The sequence below is a fragment of the Lepisma saccharinum genome, chromosome 24 (genome assembly GCF_977018435.1).
Source record: "Lepisma saccharinum chromosome 24, izLepSacc3.1, whole genome shotgun sequence".
Classification (NCBI taxonomy): domain Eukaryota; kingdom Metazoa; phylum Arthropoda; class Insecta; order Zygentoma; family Lepismatidae; genus Lepisma; species Lepisma saccharinum.
This window is the reverse complement of record NC_139252.1, coordinates 40,041,989-40,064,247: the sequence shown is the minus strand read 5'-3', so window position 1 is coordinate 40,064,247 and position 22,259 is coordinate 40,041,989. Positions and strand designations below refer to the sequence as shown.

At 36.8% G+C, this 22,259-nt stretch overlaps 1 protein-coding gene across 14 annotated transcripts in view; it reads right to left on the bottom strand.

The window, feature by feature from the left end:
• LOC145978331 (histone-lysine N-methyltransferase 2C-like) overlaps positions 1–16,524 on the bottom strand; it is a 184,919-nt gene extending 168,395 nt beyond the window's left edge. For 13 of the 14 annotated variants that reach the window (XM_083110895.1, XM_083110904.1, XM_083110906.1 and 10 more), the window contains exons 1-6: positions 16,399–16,524; positions 6,867–7,149; positions 3,467–3,668; positions 2,072–2,254; positions 908–1,150; positions 285–382 (exon numbers count right to left, since the gene is read on the bottom strand). In XM_083110895.1, coding sequence (XP_082967021.1) covers positions 285–382; positions 908–1,150; positions 2,072–2,254; positions 3,467–3,668; positions 6,867–7,119 — 979 coding nt within the window. In that variant the 5' untranslated portion in view covers positions 7,120–7,149; positions 16,399–16,524. Of the gene's footprint in view, positions 1–284; positions 383–907; positions 1,151–2,071; positions 2,255–3,466; positions 3,669–6,866; positions 7,150–15,853; positions 15,920–16,398 lie in introns of those variants that run through there. The other variant, XM_083110896.1, reaches the window with a different exon arrangement.
• Between the last annotated feature and the right edge of the window lie 5,735 nt (positions 16,525–22,259).

Here is a 22,259-nt window from a genome sequence, read left to right as displayed (position 1 = left end):
CTTTCAGATACTAGTCTAAAATTTCACACTATGCTGGTGCAAAATAAAGGAAACAGAACTTCAAATTTTGCATACTTTCCAGGATGAATTAGACTCCGTAAAGAGTTGTGCAGGAATATTGTGCATTCTTTGCAATGCCCAAACTTCGGAAAAGTATTGATCAGTTTCAATGAATAAATTGTGATATTTTCTAATACAAATATATTGGCGCTGGTATCTGTTCAGTCATAATAATAATAATAATAGATTCTTATTTTTTATTCAACATCTCAGGTGAAACTCACCAGTGCTTTCGAAGAGAACATTGATATCAGGTTCCTCCACATATCCAACAACGCTCAGTTCTTCAACAGGTTCAGGACAACCATTATGGGACAAGCGCCTGTAAAAATAATATAATTAGGAAAGCAACCACTAGCATTACATTGGTTCATACAAAGTCAAAATGCCTTTCTATATCATATGGATAAATCTTAGAAAATAATGCAATAACTCTTATTTGATTGTGGTTTTTATTCCTTGACAAGGTTTCAAATTTTCAAGAACTTTCCCAATCTAATTCTTAGCCTTAGAATGTTTCAAAGGCTTCATCAGAATATGAAAATTTGCTGGAGAAGAAGCAAATTTCTAGATGCCTCTTGTGTTGTAATTATTAATTAAACAACTTTAAACCTAAATTAATACATGGGCACAAACAGTAAAAAAATGTAGCCCTGGCTTCATTTAATAATAATCAATACAAAAACTCAAGGGAATTTACATCATTTCCTCGTTTCAGATTCACTCTTATTAAAAATCTTCAAGTAACCACGTTTGTAAGATTTGTGACATTTCAACAACAAAAATGTTCATATGTTATGAACATTTGATTCATTTGTATGAGTGCATACGACATATTAAAACTTACTTGGCCTTTGGCAAATGCTTCTGTCTTCGGAAATTCACAGCTCCACTGCGAGGACTTTTATCGCCAAAGCTCTCCTTCTCTATGTCCGATTCGAAGAGCGGAGTCATGCTGCGAGGACTCCTTTCAATCCGTTCAGATAATTTTTGAGCATAAAACCCCTCGGGACATGTGAGTCTCATCAAATCACCTTGTCCTAGCTGACTTCGTTCTCCAAGATTACAAAGTGCACACTGCTTGCCTGGCCTATAATAAAAAATGTGTGCAATATTAATTTTCAGTTCTGCAGGTAATAGTTAATAGATTATAATCTTTGCATTCATGTAAGAACGTTGCACACACTTATTACGCTATTACAAAATACTCTGAAATATTTGCTCTCATCATTACAGCAGAATCCCTATTTTCCGTTTACATATTATACATTTTCCCAAGTACGTTTTACATCTAGACTCCCTGAAAAACATAAAATAGAAGTGCCACAGTGTACATAAAAATTCATTAATTCAAAACAAATTTGGGGAATTCCAGCATTTCGTGTGTGATATTTCACACATAAAACATAAGGCTCCATACATGAGACAGGATTAAAATATTCATAATGAACTCATTTTGTAGTATTCTGAAATACTTTGTGGTGTCTATTAACCAATGGGGGAAAAAAATTGATAGCCTGAATGCATGAAAAGCATTAACGAAAATGTGTGATGCTTTAAAAATGTGTGTCTGTGAAGCATGTTAGGTTACAGACACTATTATCTTTTGTTAGTTAAATATGCAAATTATATGCATTCACAAACATTTAAACCTTAATGCAATTAAAAACGCTGATAATTTTTAATGTTCATTTTCTTATTTGCATGGAGTAGAGGCACTTTTCATGGATGCTCAATTTTAAAAATATACAAAATCAATTTTCAGTCATTATAATAAATATTCACTAGTAAACACACAATTTCAAATGATATAAACATTGTACTTGTAATACATACTGTAAAGGTGGCCACAGGAGACCTCTGATTACCAGATATGTGTGGATGCTATCTTCACAGTTTCTATGAGGGAAACACTACATGTGGAGAGGTTCAACAAAAGACAAATATGAATGGAAACCACCTCATCATCAAATCAAGACATGATAAGACAAGACTTCTACAGCATACTTACCATTGTTCTTGAAACAACGGCAAGTCCTCAGAAGCAGACACCTTGTCCCCAACTACAGGCACATCCATATCACTTTTGTCATCAGGCCTCATGGGAGACTCTGAACCATCGAATGACGGATCACGACTTCTATCTTTCCGCCGTCCACGAATACTACGACTGGCTCCCCGAACATACACTCCACTGAAACAGAGCATAAAATTAACCGTGGATACAATTTTATAGCTAAATCTACTTTATTTTTTATTTACTAATCTTGGATTACAGCAGTACTTCTTTTTCTCATAAATATACATGTACTACAATCAAAAACAAGCAAAAAGAAAAGGTGGAGTGACCAACAAAACAAGACAATCTTAAAGGAACTAATTATTATAAATTTTCATCTAGATCAAATAAATTTACGAAATCGTTCCAATTCTCTTTAAGACAGCACCATATAACTAATTTTGATTCTAGGCTTTCATAATAAATTAACTAAATTTAAATTAAGTCAAATTTGACTATTTTTATAACGTTTATCTACTTCTGCAGAAGGGTTAGAACACTAAAAAAATACATTTTACATTCTCTTCACATTGTCCAATGAACAAACTAATGCATTATGCACAGAATTACATCTTATTCATAGAAATATCAGACTAGTGCAATTATTAGCAATTTTGATTGATTGATTTACAAATTTTTGGTTGCTTCGGCATGTACGTTTTCTTTTCACCCTTCTAAGTATAAGGGGAAAAATCCCCTTACAGAAAAATTAAAAAAGGGGGTGTAAATAGCCCCTTCAGAAAGGTTAAAAATGCAAGCTGTAATGGGACGTGCACGGGACAAGCACAACAAATTTAAAAAAGGTAAGCGTAGTCTAAAAACTGCCTCAGAAAGAATGTACAAGGCCCGCTCTTCTCAAGAAGCTAAAAACCATTTGTTAAAACATTGTCATCATATACAGAGTCCACATCGGCTGATACTGATTTTGTACTGATTAGTCTGTCCCTGAAATGTTTGCAAATTGTACATGCAACCACAGCCATCTTATTAATAATATTACTAGGCCCCGCGACAGGTTAGTTTGCAGCAGATTTTATGTATTAAACCACGCGAGAATGGCGCTCAGCATCTCCCATGCAAGTCTTGCCTCAACTGCCGAGCTATTTATATCACAGACAGTGAGAAGATCGGCAATATTGCAGCAGGACTACATTCTATGTGCACATTTGGGTCTATTATATGCGAAAAGTTGCTGCAAACTTAACCTGTCGTGGGGCTTAACAACAACTTTGTTTCTTTAGTGGCCAGTTTTATAAGACAAGCAAGGTGCATATGTAGTACATCAAAACTTTGAGCAGATTAAAGAAATGTAGCCAATTAAACTAAAAAAAATAAAAGTTCATGTACCTCCTCCACCTTTTTAATTTTAAACCTAGAGGTTTCTTCCTAGGTCTAGGAGCCCCTCTGCCTTCCTGATCTTTCTTCGGTCTTCCTGGACCTCTTCTGATGCTGCTGAGAGGTTTTCCACTGAGAGATGACTGGAAAGGGGGAACATCGGGTAATGTCATCACACCCTCCTCCGGAGGTGCAGGTGTGGATGATATAGAGTCTACAATGAAGAAAATATCCACAGTAGTATAATCAATTTTCCTACATACACTAAGTTTCAGAATACATAATAAGTAAACTGCAATTGTAATACACAAGTCATCACTTACAGAAGTGATAATCTGAAAACATTTTCACTGAAACAAAATGAATTTTCTCTTGAAGTTCTTATGAGTGAAAGCACACCAAAAGCACTGGTAAATTTTATTTCCTGTTTACAGAAGTTTTGTCTTATTCAAACGTGAAGCAGGTTAATGTCACAGGGAGGAAAACTACACAAACTAAAAACTGAATGAAATCACACACTGCTTTCTCTCTATCTCCATCACTTTCATTATTTAATTAGCTTCCATTACAAATGTGATTCCTTACATTAAGCAACTCAATGAATTATTTCCAATGAATTATAGGACTTCGCCAATCATGTAGTAGCCTACAATGTCACCTGTAATCAAGGAGGGGGGGGGGGGTTGATTCTTGATGGATGCACATTACAGGGTGTTTTGGTCTAAACTGTAGGTCCAGTTCCAATTAGTCTCCGAGCATAAAGTGGAATTACAACAAACTTTGCCAATGAATTACTGCTATGATAAAATATCCCCATGCATATAACACGTGCCATGAAGGCACATTTAGAGGATGTGGGGGGTAGGGCCCCACATATTCTTGATCTTGGCCATTTTGGAGGTGATGTAATCAGCACCATGCTCTTGCCATTTTTACCCCCCACAGTTGCCAATAAATTATAGGATATATTATAATACAACTTTTCAGAGAGACAAGTTATCATTCGCACATCTTATAAAAAGCTGTTTTATTCAACATGATATTGCCACATATGACCATGGCTCCCACTACCACTTTGCATACCCAAAAAATTAGCTTTTGATGTGTAAAAAGTGTGGCTTGAATATTACACCTCTAAAAAAGTTACTTATTTGCAGAAGCATTAGAAAAGATCATAAAATACATAAAACATGTTTCAGTACAATTACTAAGAGTATTAACGAACAGGTGACAACACCAGTGTTTCACTTAAATGAGCTCCCATGTTGGAATTATCTATTGTTGGTCTGATTACCAGGTAAAGCTAAAAAATTTCAGTGTTGGCCTAATCTCAATTACAGTGTCACCACCAACACAAAGCTGCATGCCAGGCCTTTACCATCAAAGGATTGTTGCAACAGAGACAGGGTGTCTACAATTTCACAAAATTCCAGACTTTTCTACACAAAGAACAAATATTTTCCAGACAAAATCATTAGAGCAATTTTTGTATATGAGCATGTCTGAAAAAAGGTCACAATATTTAACTTAACAATGCACTTAGATTTCCAATTAACCAAGATCTGACATCTAAATATTGCCACACTTCTAACAGATGTTTACAAATGGACACAATATCAATTCAAAATAAGCATATATATAAAGACTATATCTTCTAAGTAGCCCGTTTAACGCAAGCTACTGACTTCTAATTATATTCAGCAGTCACAACCATATTCTAGTCCCTCAGATATGCTTCAATGGGACCCTATTGACTAATTAAAAGAATTTCCCTGAAATATATATTTTTTCAAATTTACCGAGATTTCCAGGTTCTCCAAGTGTGTGGAACCCTGATTGCGGAATTACTTGAAAAGATTAAGTAACAGACTCCATTCTGAAAATCCACATCTGATGCACTGTGTAACACACAAAAAGCTGCTTGCCAGCCTTGGCCCTCAATTAGCTGTTGTGCCATAGAGCATATTTTATTATTACGAACAGAAAAATTCTAAGTGGCAAATAATACCAAGTCATATTTGGTCTAGGAATTAATTCGTGCAGTTGTTATGCACACATTGAAGCTGTAGTTCAAACACAAAATACATAAATACCTTAAGAAAAATACTGTCCATCGCGAGCCACCACTTTCGCCCATGTGTCAGGCAAGTTACGGATTCCGTGGCGAAAGAAGTCCTCATCCTTTGAAGCGATCCAGTCAGAGACCCATTTTTCGATATCTTCTGAAGAAGTGAACCGCTGTCCAATCAAATCGTTATTCATGCAATCGAACAAGTAGTAGTCCGAAGGAGCAACGTCTGGTGAATACGGCAGTTGGGGTAAAACTTCCCATCCGACATTTTCTAAATAGGTTTTGACCGGTTTTGCGACATGTGGGCGAGCGTTATCATGTTGAAAAATAAATTTATCATGTCTGTTCTCCCATTCTGGTAGTTTCCTAGCCAGAGCTTGCTTCAAATGCATTAATTGTCATCGATAACGTTCTCCATTAATAGTTTCACCCAGTTGCAGCAGCTCATAGTAAACCACACCTTTCATATCCCACCATACGCACAGCATAATCTTTGCACAGTGAATATCTCCTTTCGGTTGTGATGGACCTGGTTCACCTGGCTTCACCCAGGCCTTTTTTCGTTTCGGGTTCTCGTAATGGATCCACTTCTCATCGCCAGTAACAATGCGATGCAAAAACCCCTTTCTTTTCTGTCTTTGAAGCAGCAATTCGCAAATGGTTTTACGTCTTTCAACATCTCTGTCTTTCAATTCATGTGGAACCCAATGTGACATCTTTTGAATCATTCCCATGGCTTTGAGGCATTTGGAAACTGTTGTTTGATCAACACCTAATGCTTCTGCAAGTTCTTCCTGCGTTTGACACGAATCCTGATCGAGCAATGCTCTCAATTCTTAGTTTTCAAATTTTTTTGGCTGTCCAGGTCGCTCTTGGTCTTCCAGGCCGAAATCACCACTTCTAAACCGTGCAAACCACTTCTGACACGTTCGCTCAGCTAGCGCATGGTCACCATACACTTCCACCAAAATACGATGACTTTCGGTAGCACTTTTCTGCATGTTAAAGTAATGAAGCAGAACACCCCGCAAAAACACGTTATCTGGCACAAACTGCGCCATGTTCAGTTGACTACAAAATCCTGTTGTTGACACGTCAATCAACTGCCCTATACTACGAACGATGCGCGCTGACAGGAGTTTTCAACGCATGTGTGGATACACGGAACTGTGGGACGATACGCTCGTTACGCCATCTCTTGTCCAGGCGCACGAATTAATTCCTAGACCAAATAATTAAAAAAGGTTCCCCTTGTATCTGTTGACAAAATAAAATGGATGAACTTTACATCAGTGCTAAATTAAAAACGACAATCAATTTTTCAAATAAACCCCATTTTACCTGAGCTTGACGAGGGACTTGAAGCAGCAGCAGGACAATCTGTGCCTCGCGGTAAGGATAGAATAATCGGGGTCTGTTGCTCTGACAAAGGTATGGGTGATGAACTGGGGTCGGGCAAAGAGGTCTCCAACGGAGGATCATCCATCACTTCTTCACCTGCCGATGCGGTATCCCTTTCCTCATCATCCTCATCCACCAGCATGCTATCCACCTGGGAGCTTGAAGCGTCTGGAGGCTTTATTTCCTCTTCCATTTTGTTTCCATTAAGTCACATCAATAAAAACTGAAAGAAAAATGTGTTCGGAGTTTAGCTGGCATGGTAGTTTTGACAAAACAGTAAAATGGGTCTGACCTGAACTGAAATCAAAGATATTGTTTCAAATTTAACCCCCTAAGTGTGGATGGCATTTATATATGCCATCCACAGTGTGTTGTGCGGTGCAGAAGGCCTAAATATACGTTTTATGTTTCCTTCGACTAGATTTGACTGCGAGTGGAGTATATATCCACTCAAACTTGAGAACATAGGAATCACGTTAGGTGAGATTATGCTCGCTGTAGGAAAAACGAAAATGGTGGCAGAAGAGGAAGAAGATGAAAAAGAAAGAGAGGAAGAATACAAACGGTGGAAGCGGCCCCGGCACCCAACCAGCGTCGAATAACATGGGTACCTGGGGGAAACCCTGGGGGGTAAAGGCGGTCAGGGGCATGATGCTGATCACATCACCCCCACTCACGACCCGATCAAGAAAGTGTGGGGCGTTACCCCCACACCCCCTATACACCTTCATGGCATGGTGCTATGCACAGGGGAACACTTTACCTTTTTTTTTTTTTTGGAAGAATACAAGGAAAAAAAGAGAATATAAGTTAGATGGAGGAGAAGTTGTCTGCTCTTGTGTAGTGTACTTCACGCATAATAGAAAAAACAAAATATTGCACAAAACCAAAGTTTGTGTGATGCGAACCAGAAAGATTTATTCTGTATGAACCTTAAGTGCATACACGTCGACATGCTATGTTTTATTGTGTAATTTACATTTGTCATGGAATATGAAAGCAATTGTATAAAAAATATTACATAAAAGAAGAAGGCAGGTAAATAGTGTTTTTTTTTTTTTTATTTCAGTTAATTTAGTTCAACAGAATTCTAATTCTACCAGAAGTGACTTTCTTCAGAAAATTCCACACTTCAGAGGTTAAGCACATGTAGCACCTAAAACACAATACTGAGACTTTGTCTGGTGACAACTTTCTTGGCAGTGACATAGGTGCTGACCACTTCACTTCCTTGTGAAAATTACTCGACATAACATGCATGTTATAGCATGGTAGCGTGAGTTGGCGATGCACCACAAGGCTCCCAAGGTAAAGAGACGTGCGAGTTAAATATAACTCATATCGGACTCAATGTGTTAATAATGACATTTGATTTGCAATAATGGAATGTTAGGACATGGAGAGCAAATTGTAGTGCCAAAGTATTAAGAAGTAAGATTCTTCAAGACTTGCACAAATTTCATTCTGGGGTAGTACAGTCAAACATGTTGCAGCAAGTATTTTCGGTCGCCAAGTATTAACCAAGATATACAGAATTATGTTCTATTGTGTGAAGTGTGTAGAAGGTATTCAAGAGCATTAAATAAACATCAGTAAATATGTCATGGAAGCCAGAAGACAAACGGCCCAAGTTCTGATTGTATAATTGTGAATTTATGGGGATGTTTATCCTCGAGAATTACGTTGAAATTTGTATTAACCGACAGATTTTGATTTTTTACGTAATATAAAATGAGTTCAAGCACACGGAAAACACAAATAACGGAGATATTGAATCACAATGTATGACCCACATAAGCAAAAACCTGCCATTTCGGAGTGCTTTCGCAGCTTTTTATTAATAAAACCCTTTGTATGTGCACTCAAATAGCGAAACCTAGCAATCCTAACCTAACTACGTAAAATTATAGTAGCTGTTGTGGAATGTCATTTTTGGGTGCTAGATTCACTTGCGTGAAGCCTTCGGGCTGTTCTTCACGGCAAAGTAACATGCTAAGGTAACAGACGTACTTTATTTCACAATAACACATTTCTGAGAGCAAAAATCAATTGAAGACGTTCATAAACAACAAAATCTTCATATACCAAGCAAAATATTTCACTTTCTGTAGGGGGTACAGAGGGTCAAGGGTACCAAATTTATCATGGTGCACAGGCACTTCTTAAATGGTTCGATTTTTAATTACATCTGTTAACACACACTTCAGAGTCTTAGTACTTACTTATTGCATGTTTTCTGGACAACTGTTCTGATGTGTAATGATTTCTTCAAGTTGCACATGAGGATAATGATTATATATTGAGAATACTGGAAATAAGTGTGAAAGTAAGTTTGCAGCTCTAAGAAATGTTGTCGTTAAATGTAGGTTGTGCACATGACCATGCTCTTAAATGCCTACTGTCTGAAGCATTCTTTTTATATGGAAATCATTGCCAACACATGCAGAAGATGAAGGAATTGTGGGTGTACTATGAGAGTCAATCCTAACCTACTTAAAAGTAACACTGTAAGTGTAAAAGCATTTTGTTACAATGCTAAGAGCACCAAATCTAAACGTATTCAAATGGACAAAATCATTCTGCACAATAAATGTAGTAAGTATACTAGCACCAAGATTTACAAAACCTCAGAAAATATACAGTTAACACCATGACTTAACGTAACGACTCTAGTGTCACTGCTTCAATGCCAAAGTTTCAAATACAGTGGTGGATCTATAATCTAGATATGTATAAAATTCAATTCATGTATAAAACATGTGTATATCATGGTAATATTCGAACTGGAACTTGGGCCAAGACCACTAAAGCTTTTCCAACAAGCAGCTGTTCTACTAATTAATTCATGTCAAAATAAATAGAAAATGAAAAAAAAATGTTAGAAGTACCTGATTATTATTTTTATGCACTGATTTTCACAGGCAACTTGCAATACAAAACTAATTCAGAAGGATTTTTTTTTTCTTAATTTAAATGACAACCCTTTTGGGGGATACAGACACTTCCCTTCCCCCTTCTAATATGTCCATGAGTATGAATTGGTGGATCCATAAGACATTCACAGAGCAATCAGAATTACCAAAAAAATTCAGCCTTTGCACTTCAAAATAAGTTCACACAGTGTAGCATGCAAAAGCAGAAAAGCTACACAAAAATTACATATTTTATTAATATTTTCCAGCACTGAAAAATTAGCTGTTCCCCTATCACGCTGAAGTAATATTAATGCCTAATCAAAAAATTCCCCAATTAATATCTTCAAGTATATTTAATCACAAAATATGCAATACCTCTGATTTTTTCTTCCCTATACCTTATTCATAACTTTTTCTTTTTTTTTTTCAAAGTATGCTCCCAAACTAGATATTATTTCAGACTGCAAAAATTTTGACCTTATTGAGTTGAAAATCTTCACAATTTTCCTGTTGCCATGTACATTATACATCATGAAAGACAGGAATATGTGGAATTGTAATGCCAACCTGATGATTAACATTTTGGGTCCCAAGCATCTCGGTCGAGATACCCAAATGTAACCCTTGCAGTCCAAGCATCTAGATCGCTGTGTCAAGGTCGTAGTTTTTACATTATAACTTTTCTATTTTTCGCTAGAAGGCCATTTTCACATGTAAGCCTCTCGGTCCCGAGCCGATTTTGAGCAAAATGCAGTTTCAATTAAATGAGTGTAGATCGGAGACTAATTGCCCTAGAGAGATGAGTGATATACCATTGTACGCGGAATAAACCAGAGATTCAGACTATATGAAATTTATGCAAATTCGGCATATATGTGGTGGGGGGAGGGGGCTAACTCTCAAAATTCCAAAATTTCGGGAAAACAAATTGGTTGCCCCACCCCCCTCAAGAAAAAGTACATGACAGTGTCGAAATGCACATGGAAATGATCACTGACATGTAAGGAACACAAAAATATTTGCATTATTATCATATGACCAATGTAACGTGAGTTGTACCCCCAAAAGGAATGGTCGGCACGCCACTGATTCAAGCTTCAAAATGCAGCAGTACCTTGAAATGACTTTAGCTCAGAGACTATTTGCCCTGGAGATATGAAAGATATACCGTTGTACGCAGAATGAATCACAGATTCAGACGATATATAATTTATGCACATTTAGCGTACAGGTAAAGGGGGGAAATCCCCTGAAAATACTTTTTTTAAAAAAATTGGGGTTTCTCCCCCCCTCCTCGAAAAAAAGGATATGAAAAGTTCAAAATGCACATAGAAATTATCGCTGGAATGTAAGAAACAGAAAAATATTTGCATCATTGTCGTATGACCAATGTAACTTGAGTTGTACCCCCAAAAGGAATGGTCGGCATGCCACTGATTGAAGCTTCAAAATGCAGGGGTACCTTGAAATGACTATAGCTCAGAAACTAAATGCCCTAGAGATATAAATGATATACCGTTGTATGCAGAATGAATCACAGATTCAGACAATATATAATTTATGCACATTCGGCGTACATATGGAGGGGGAAAGGGGGAAATTCGCTAAAAAATACTTTTCTGTTCTGCTGTTTCCCCCCCGCCTCCGGGAAAAAATTGTCAAAATGCACAAAATGCAAAATTTATGCAAATTGGGAGAAAACCCCCAAAAATTATTTTAAAAAATTGTCACCACCCAAAAAATGTCCTCGCACTTGGGCACAAAACGACACCTACGCACATTTACGGACGAAAAGCAAGAATGCAGTGAAAAATGAATGCCGAATCTTGCAGGTGCTTGACATTCTATTTTTAGACAATGCAGAGTAACCTATGTTCAACTTTGTGGAACACTTGTGCTCACAAACAAAGGTTTCCTTCAGCGTGCTTCGAAATTCCATTCTCACAATGCAGATTCAACAACTAGTCTTCCCCCCTGCTTGCGCCCTCACAGAAAACATTTTGACATCGGATACTGATAAACAAGCTTCCTTCGAATGCAGTTAACAGGAGGGAGTGAAAAGCATTGCTTTAGAACAACAATGCCGGTCTTTCTTTATCGGCAAAAATTTGACATTGAAAAGAGACGCAAAAGAGAAGTCCCTTTTCCCGCCTTTTCCCCTCCATTTTCATGAAGGCAAAAAAACATTTCTGTTAAATGCATGTGTTAGGAACAATATGTAAAAAAATCGAAATTCTAGCCAAAAATAGAAAAGTTATAACGTAAAAACTACGACCTTGACACAGGGTATCTCGATCGAGATACTTGGGAACGTGAGGCTTACTTTTGGGTATCTCAATCGAGATACTTGGGACCGTGAGGCTTACTTTTGGGTATCTCAATCGAGATACTTGGTTCACAAAAGGTTAAATATGTAATGTAGCATGTCCCATTTTAAATTTTCTATCCACCTGGAAACTGTGAGCATATTAACATTTAATGGGTGCATTTATGATTAACCGATTACTTCTGATACTATACAATTCACAAATGAAAAAGCTGCAGTATTCATTACAAAGTTTCATGCTGAATTTTTGGTATGATTTTACAATACCAGAAAATGCCATAATTTCGTTCTTAATTCGAATACTCACTAATTATGGAGTCCTGATGACATATCTGCAGTTAAGATTTGGTGCTCATGTGTAGAAATTGTAAAGTAACATGAAGAAGTTGTAAAATAACCTTATCAATTACGCCGATGATTCTAGATACACAAAAAGCAATTGGGAACCATGTTTTCTGACAAGTGACGTTTGCAATTTGTTACGCTGTGCATGGTACGTAAAGAGTTTTGGTTTTAAAAAAGGCCCTAAATTATGAGTATGCGAAATATGAACGAAATTGACGAAGTTTCCGGTATTGTAAAATCCCTTTTTTTTGCAATCTAAAGATAATGATCTAAAAGGAAAAAACACTGTTTACGAATCTCACCCAAACAAAACATTCTAATGTAGCATTTTAAAAATAATATTCATATCAATTTAAAATGTACAGTAAGAATTTACTTAAATCGAGGGTGTCTGTTACAATCATGGACCCCCTTATTTTGCAAGTTCTACACGTGAGGGCCAAATTTTAACTGCAGATTCATCATTAGGACCTCTAAATTATTGATTATGCGTACTATGAATGAAATTGAGGAAGTTTCCGGTATTGTAAAATCGCTCAGAATTTTTTTTTGCAATCGAAAAATAATGCTCTCAAAGGAAAAAAGCAGTTTATGAATCTCACCCAAATAAAATATTCGGCCCAAGTTCTTTTTGTTTTATTGCGATTCATCATGCTACGAATGCAATTTTTACATGGTTCGATTTCGATGTACATCTGTTAACACATACTGTGGAGTTTTAGAGATTACTTAAGGTTTTGTTCAATATATGCTTTCGTGGTTAGGTTAGGCAGGTTAGGTTTGGTTTCCTTAGCATTAAAATAAAGTCCCTAAATGCATTATACTAAGGTTCCCACTTACTTCTACATTCATTCCCACGCTTCTACTATATTTACTGTCACTTGTCGATGGAGAATATCTTGTCCATGAGAAGTGCTTAAGGTAATTTTCAAGTTGTTTTATTCAACAAAAATAACGTTTTTCGAGTCCAAACAGTGCTCATTACTTTAAGGAAGGTTCAAATTTCGTGTGACAATGATTTCCAATATTCTACGATAAATAGTCTTTGTGCTAGGAGAAATCATAAAACAATCGGAAGTTACCAAACATTCTAATGTAGCAATTTAAAAATAACATTCGCATCAAATTAAAATGTACAGTAAGAATTTACTTACCATCTATCACAAAATATAACACAAGCATTCACACACACAAAGTGTCCTGATTAGACTATATGAGCATACAGTTAACTTAAAACAAACTGTGACATAATTTTTTGGGGGAGCAGATTGTGTATAAGCAAATCATTGCTCTACCTGGTGCATATTTAACAACCATAATTCGATGTGGTATGAATGTAGAATATAGAGAATGTCTCCAATTCCTTTCCTACTTCTTATACTCACTATATATGCAGTCCTGGTAACCTGTTAAGATTTGGGGGTCATGTGTAAAAATTGTACACTTACGTCTATATATGTTGCAAAATTACGTTCTTCATTACCGCAATCATTCTCCATACATAAACATAACATAACCATCTTTGATGGGTAACACTTTCATATAGTGGAAACGGATTTCTTACTTTTTAATTAAGAGAGTACTTACGGAAATCATTTTCTTTAGCGTTGTTGAAGTTCGGGAATGTAGTTTTGATCCATTTTAATGCAAAATCAATTCTTTATCTGCGAAAATATCTCTCCGACACACTATTGCTGCTGCCGCTATTTGCTTTCTGCAAGTGAGCACAATGTTCCGTGTGTTAGATCACGTAACCCCCGAGTAAGTGTTTCAAACCACACTGTGTTTTCGCTATAAGATGAAGTGTGGAGAATTTTTAATTTTTATTAAACTATGCTTACCTAACCTAACCTTATGGGAAATGGTGTGTGGGGCTAACGCCAAATGGTTTGTGAGGTATTAGCATAATTTCAAATCCTGGCACGAAAGTAAGTATTTTTCAGTGAACAAGGTTGGAACACTGCAAACACACTCCAAAACACCGGCGCAACCTGCGATGAACCAGTACACTATCGCCATATTGTGTGTTATAGAATGCAAAAAATGAAGAACAGTACGTACTCGTAAATGTAACAAATAGACATTATTTCCGTTAGAAATTCAATATTACACCTAAAGAAATATTCCGCAATGCAGAATAGTATGTTAGGAATGTAAACAAATGCAAAAGAAATGATTTATAGGTGTTTCCATTATACGAAAGTAGTACCTCTTTGACGATATGAACAAGTGACGTTCGGCATTCGTTGCACTGTCTACAGTCTTGCCACACTGTTCCTTCTTTACTTGCAGAGCATTAGTTGTTGCTTCGTTAGGTAGAAGAGCACTTTAATTAGAGGTAGGTTTCGCAACGGTGTTTGTGCGTTCTTCTACAAAAATGGCATGTTGTGCAGTGAGGAAGCTAGTGCTACAAAACTTATATTTTGTTACAATATGTGCTCATTGGGAAAAAAATTAACTGATATCACCAAGAAACTTTTTCCGGTAAGGTTAGGGTAAGAAAGTATCTTGAATTTCATTAATATTTGGTATATTAACTAATTTTGGCCTTCTGATCAGTACATTATGAATGGGTAGCCACACGAACCATGAACGGGTAGCCCCACAAACCATTCACGGATAGCCCCACAAACCATTTCCAGTAAGGTTAGGTTAGGCAAGCTTTTTGTTCGTAAAAGAATATGATACAGCTTTTTTTTAAAAAAAAAAAATTCTCAACTTACATCAGCTTTTTTCACGATTTCGAGACGTGACCCCCGCATTTTAACAAGAGATTCGTGATTAGAAGGCCAAATTTGTTTAGTATACCAAATATTAACGAAATTGGAGATATTCTCTATATTCTACATTCGATCCCAGATTCATGATTAGGAGGCCAAAATTAGTTAGTATATCGAAAATTAACAAAATTGGAGACTTTCTATATTGTCAATTCGCTCCCATTTCGGTAAGTACATTCTCCTGTAAAATTGAAGAAATACGTTTTGCGGATACGAAAATTTTACCAGCACTGAGATTTTTAGTTATTTTATCTTGTTACATTCAGAAAAATGACAACGTAAAATCAAATCAATGTTTTACTGTAACTTAAATAGTGTACCATACACAAGCTAAAAGGAGCACCAGAACATAGAAAACAGAATTATTCTCCAAATATCTGGAAATACGCTAAACATAACTGTGAAAGCGCATAAAAGCCGCGGACGCAACGATACACAATCATAATTATCCTTCCGAATGAGTAGTACTCCGGTTATCTCGTACAACACAGACTTTGAAATGTTTTGTGCTTTTAGAAATGTAAACTTCAATCATATTCCTACTTCAGATAGTGTACATACCCGGTAAAAAATATCAAGTTAATAACCTCGTATCAAATACGGCCATTACCGTGGCTACAACATTTACCAAAGCAATGTTTTTATTTAGTTACATAACAAGATGGAACGCGTACACCAGAAGGTCAACAAATTTGTGTACCTGCACATGGCGACCGGCTACATTAAAAAAAACAGGACGACTTTCAAACACAATCGAACATGTTATTTGTATGGTTTTAAAGATAATTCTTATTTTTCTGAGCGCCATCATGCGAGTTGGACGATTTTTATACCCCCGACAAAGTTTTGCATCCCCCATAAAACCACGTACTGTAGTGTTGAACAACAAAATGCACAAAATACCTAACATTGCAAATAATGAGCCCGAGTTTAATATATGATAATAATAATAAACACTTAAGTCAAATTTAATCAAAAAGATCAAGGATATCCATTTTTACAGCAAGTTGAAATTACAGTGGCAATGTTGAGCATCAATTGCCGTGGTCACTTTTACATTTCTAATAACTTAAACCTACAGTTAAATTTTGCAACAAATCCCTTACCTGCTTAAGCACTAAAACACAAAATCCGAGGCATTACCACACTAGTTTCATTTGTAAATCAATTTTTCGTATATTTTCTCAAACATATACCCAACCACCGCTTATCGGCTCCCATGGAGCACGATACCAAATATCACTCCTTTCGTGTTACGCGCTGAAAGTAGTTCGTTATACATTGTCTCGTAGCATTACAATATGAAAATTATTCAAAACGTAACACATACTATGAGATGTGGCGTTAGATAACGAGAATACTGTTTCATCCCAAAATATAAATGAAACTCATTATATGTAACTCTAATATTGGCGCGCACGAATATTCCACAATCATCTACCAAGTGCCAATACTGCGTTTCTCATTGCAAGTAAATCTAAATGAACACAAATGATGCTGAGATGAGATGATGTTAAACTCTTATTTTGTTAATGTATGTAATGGTGTGCGAAATTTGAGAATATTAATAAAACTATAAAGCAAGATGAATGTAAACTTCAAATAATAACTGGATATGGTTTATTGAACAAGCTGATGTATTTTCGGATTACGACTACTACAACATGCGCTTCGAAACAAGTGAGCATCGTTAGCCGTATCGCTGTTTTATTACAAGGCGTCAACCAGTATCAATAACCCAATTTCAACTTCGATTATTTCACAAAAAAAATTTTGATCCTCTGCCAAAGTAATAGCAATAGTTTCTTTATTTATTGGGTGCGGTTCAGTCCAAGGCCGCTCCACCATCTACCTCTAATTTGAAGTGTCGAAACGTTTTTGAGACTGGAAAGTAAGTTGGAAACTGAAAATTTAACACCCCTATGAACAGTTATTTGCATTTATTAAATTTCTCACAGTGCTCGAAGTGCAATGGTATGCCCCAGCTAGAAAATCTTACGCAGCACCACCACCCCCACCCTCTCCGCTGTCGGTATAGGAGCAATGTTCCACCTATACCCCGTCAGGCAAACTTCCCTCCAGCTAGAAATTTTCACTTGGAACATGAAAATATTGAGACTATTACAATTTTCATCGGATGATACCAACTTTCTCAAAGGTTGTTTTTTAATGTGTTTTTTTTTCTGGATAAATATAGACACAATGGTGTTTACAAGGGAGAATCAACGAAAAAAAAACATGGATTTTGCTCACCCACCAAACTGATGCTCGTCACACCTTACATAATTCGCCCACTTCTGCATAGCATCCTCTCTAGGGAAGTGAAACCTTAACCCTTATCCGGGCAACCAGTGTCAATCAGACACTGTTGATTATATTTTTTGTCACATACTTCAAACGATACTTCCTGCGAACGTGATATTTTTTGTTTGTTTGTTTCCCTCCTTTTCTCATTTCACAATATTTGACATTATTTGATAAAGTAGGTCAGGCGTAAAAAATATTTTCAATTTCACTTACATAAACGGGCAAGCAGTGTCTGTCGGACACAGTGTACAAACAAAAGTTGTAATATTACTTGAATATGTATTAACAAATGTTTAATCAAAAATAACGTATTTAATAAGACATCACATAAAAATATTACTAGTGATAAAATAGAAAAAATGAAAAATATATGAGCAAATAAAACAATTTCCTCACACTGCCTTCTGGCCTAACATGTTTCATATACTATGTTGCAAAAATTACAACATACAATTACGAGGATGATGATGATGAATATAAGAATTATGGACATAACAATGATGATTAGGTTAAATATCATGTTACTCGGTTGTTTCCACATCGATGAAACATAAAAATCTTGCATTAGAAGGGCAAGATTCATTTAAAACAATGCAGTGTCCGACAGACACTGCTTGCCCGGACGGACACGTTACAAAAATAGTATGCCCGGGATGTTTGTATTTATTTTATTTTATTTTTTATATTTATCTTATTTAGCTTATGGCGGCGATGGGAATGACTGATAATTAGAAATAATTTATAAATGTACACTCAACTCACAAAGCAACTCCATCCTCACGACAGGACTCGAACCCAGATACTTCGATGGCAAGATCGCGTGTCGACCGCTCGGTCACTGAGATGGATTCCAGATATTTGTGAAGTGCTACATTGTGTTTCCATAGCCATACTTGTCTTTAAGCCTTCGATTTAAAGACGCAGGTCACAACCCTGAACTGACGATAGAAAAATCTTGTGGAAAGATGCAGAGTACATTAAGTCAGTCTCACACGGTACTTAGGTGCGTCTTCACTTCCGGATCGACCTCCAGCGTCCTTAATTCAAGATCGTTTAAGAGCTTTCTTGTCCTCTGCTACCAACAGAAAGAGTTTCATCAATCGTTAAGTACTTTCAACTACTAACCAGAATTGAAGAGCACACTGGCCAACTGAAGACAGGAAAAAGAAGATTGATTGATTGATTGATTTAGTTTATTTTACTTCGCGTTTTGTGCCTCTTGGTTAATTTGCGAAGAGGGGGATGAGTGATGAAATGATGAAATTGATGAATGGACATCCACAAACAACCAAGCCCGAGCGGGATTCGAACCCGGGACCCTTAAGGAAAAAGAAGAAGAGTAGTAATTAAATGTTGAACTGTTTATATCATGGCAACGTTTTTTTTAGTTGTTTTTTTACATACGACCACCTATAACTATATAAATGAATGAGGAGAACATTTTATTTATTGAATGAACAGTATGTTGATTATTATTGTTTATGTAACTGGTCCACATGTCTAAATTTCCATTATTTTCGCAGAAACATACGAATATTTACGGATTGTAAATACTAGTAAATCTCACAAGAAGTATTTTATGATGGAAGAGATGTCAATGTAATGTAAATGATAAGCTTAATGTAAGCACTACAGTTTTCGCAGTTTGATTATTCCGCAGTGGCGGCGATAGGGGGCAAGGTGCCAAATCTAGGAGGGGTAAAGACAGTATATATCCCTTTGTAGATAAGGTTTAGCATAGTGCGGAGAAAAATTAGGGGCAACTGTCCCCTTCGCCCCCCTAATCGCCGCTACGTGAAGTTTATGTAGTTTACTTGATTGATTTGGCTTATTTTACTTCGCATTTCTGCCACTTTTGGCTAATCGCAAAGATGAGGATGAATGATGATATGCTGAAATTGATGAAGGGACACTCACAAAGAACTGCCATGTTCAGGCTGAGATTAGAACCCGGTACCTCTGGCGTCAGGCCCATACCCAGCGGAGGGGCCATGGGGGCCATGGCCCCCTCCTTGAGCCATGGATTTTTTAAATGTGAACCTATAAAAAGCTACGAAAATAACATCGATGATTTTTCAAACTTGTACAAATATCAGTTCTGTCCTTGCATAAATTAATGCGTTTGTTGTGTAGAGAGACAGTCCCCAGAAGTCTGCAGTCTGCGATATTGGATACTTTTAGTTTTATAACCAGTGATGTAAGGCTACCAGCAGTGGCGGCATTTGGAGGGGGGCATGAGGAAGCAGTAGGTCCAGTCCCAATTAGTCTATCATTGCATAAAAGTGGACCTAAAACTAAAACTCAAACTTGTCTACTAAGAGAAAGCAAATTGTCCTTGACCTCCAGTTTTGGCACCCAATTGCCACTACTGGCTACCAGGTGAAAATGTCTCTCTCATACGTTTTTTTATTAACCATAATCCACTACGATCCTTCGTAGCCTATGGGTTAACTTACATTTAGAATTCTTTAATGTAATAATAATTGCTAATGATTATAAATCAATTTATAAATATATCATTTTCTAAACATAGAATGTATACATAGATACATACATACATACACACACACACACGGATCTGGCCCCTCCCTCAAACAAAATCCTGGATACGGGCCTGTCTGGCGTAGTAGTTCATTTGAATAGTTCACATTGGGAATAAGTTAAAAAACCGTACGGAGAAGACATTCATTAGATGATGCAACCCTTATCGTAATATACGGGTAATGTAACTTTATATACTCATATCCACATTCTCTCCTGCGAGCTACGTAAGCTATATTTTTCAACAGTGCCAATTCACAATGTTATTATTTTATTCTTTGTTGGAGAAAACGTTATTATTTTTCATTATCCTTTTCCATTTCTTCAACTGTTATTAGTTCTAAACTTGTGAAATGATACATGAAGGGCTCGAAATGGACCGGAACGGCTTTCTTATTATTATAGAGGATATATACATTTAATTCATTTTTTCCCCTTCTAGGCAAGCTGACGGCCATTCACAATTTCTGATGGTTAGCCCCATGAGCTCCCCCTGCGTAACACCCAGTGTGTGTGTCTTTTCCCTTTCTTGATTGATTGATTGATTTGGTGTTTTAAGTCCACTTTATGCACAGTAAGGCTAATCGGGACTGGACCTACAGTTTCAAGTGGGATCCGAACCACTTGTGCCTCCACCCGGTATCGAACCCGGGAAAACAAGGCCACGACGCTACCACTGCGCCATCAGGGAGGCCCTCTTATCCGTTTCTATCTGTCTCTCTTCTTTGCTTCTATTTCCCTGTTCCCTAAACTCTTTATTTCGCGTCTATTTATTCCCTTTCTGTCTTTTTTATTTGTTTTTTCTTCTTTCTCTGTCTCTAGTTTATACTTTTCTACTCTTTCCTTTATTCTTATCTCCCTATCTCTGTTTCCATCTCTGGTAGTCTTTCTCAGTCTCTATTTCATTGTTTATTTCTCTCTTTTCTTTTTGTTTTTCTTCTTTTCTGTTCACCAGTTTCTTTATTTCTTCTCTCTCTCTCTCTCTCTCTCCATCTAATTCTATTTGTGTTCTTTATTTATCTTTCATTCTCTCATTGCTTACCACGACACTCAACGTTGTCAACCAAGTCCGTACCCATGGGGGGAGGCATGCCCCCCTCTTCGAACCATGAAATATTTTAATGTTAACCTACCTACAAAAACATACGAAAATAGCAATGTAGATTTTTTCAGATTTTGCAAGAATTTCCATGTTATCCTTGCATAAATGAATGCGTTGTCCACGAAGGGAGTCAGGCTCCAGAAGCCTGCAGTCTGCAGTCTTGGTAGTTTTAGTTTTAAAACCATTGATGTAAGGCTATACCAGACGTCCCGATGTTGTCGGGACAGTCAGTTTTTTTAAAATCCCTGTCCCCGGCCTTTTCGAACTGCAGTCGTCATGTAAAAACGTCCGTTTTTTGTGTTCTTCGTTACAAGAATCATTGCTAATACGCATAATTTAATTATGTTATTTTCTAAACATAGAATTATCGTCGCTGTTCAACGGTGCTTGCATAAGAAAATTAAAGGATCTTTGTAAACATTGTTAGTTTGTGGCATACAATACTATTCGAATTCTGAGAATTGAATGTAAATATTAAGCACCAAGTCTTACGCCGCGTAACAACACTGTGTTGCTAATTGAAGACTTAAATTGGTAAACGCTGTAAGTTCCAAAATAATTCAAACACCGTTTTCCACGTTAAACTGTGAAATGTGGCATGCTTTATAATGTGGTAAACGTGAAATGTGGCTGGTAGCCCTCTAAGTAGTTCAAAGGGCGTGTAAAGAGGTCACTAGTGTGCACGTTCTTACGGGCTGATGTGCTGAAAGATGCCATTTCCCAACACTTTCGCTTTCGGCACGTACAACGTTTACCACTTTTAGTCCTCAAATGTCAGGTGAGGAGGGTCTATAGATGAGTTGAATTTTTTTCGTTACTTTCCAACTCTACAAATGTAAGTCTGACTCCAGCGGCAGTACTACCATGGCACATTAGGTGGTCACATCTAATACTAAATGTGTATTTCGAATCTCCTCTCCCCACCCCCAATTAAAGCTGGAAGGTATTGCCGATCATTCTTCATACTAAACCTAACTGTCCCTGACAACAAAAGTAATTTTCATCCCTGTCAGAGAT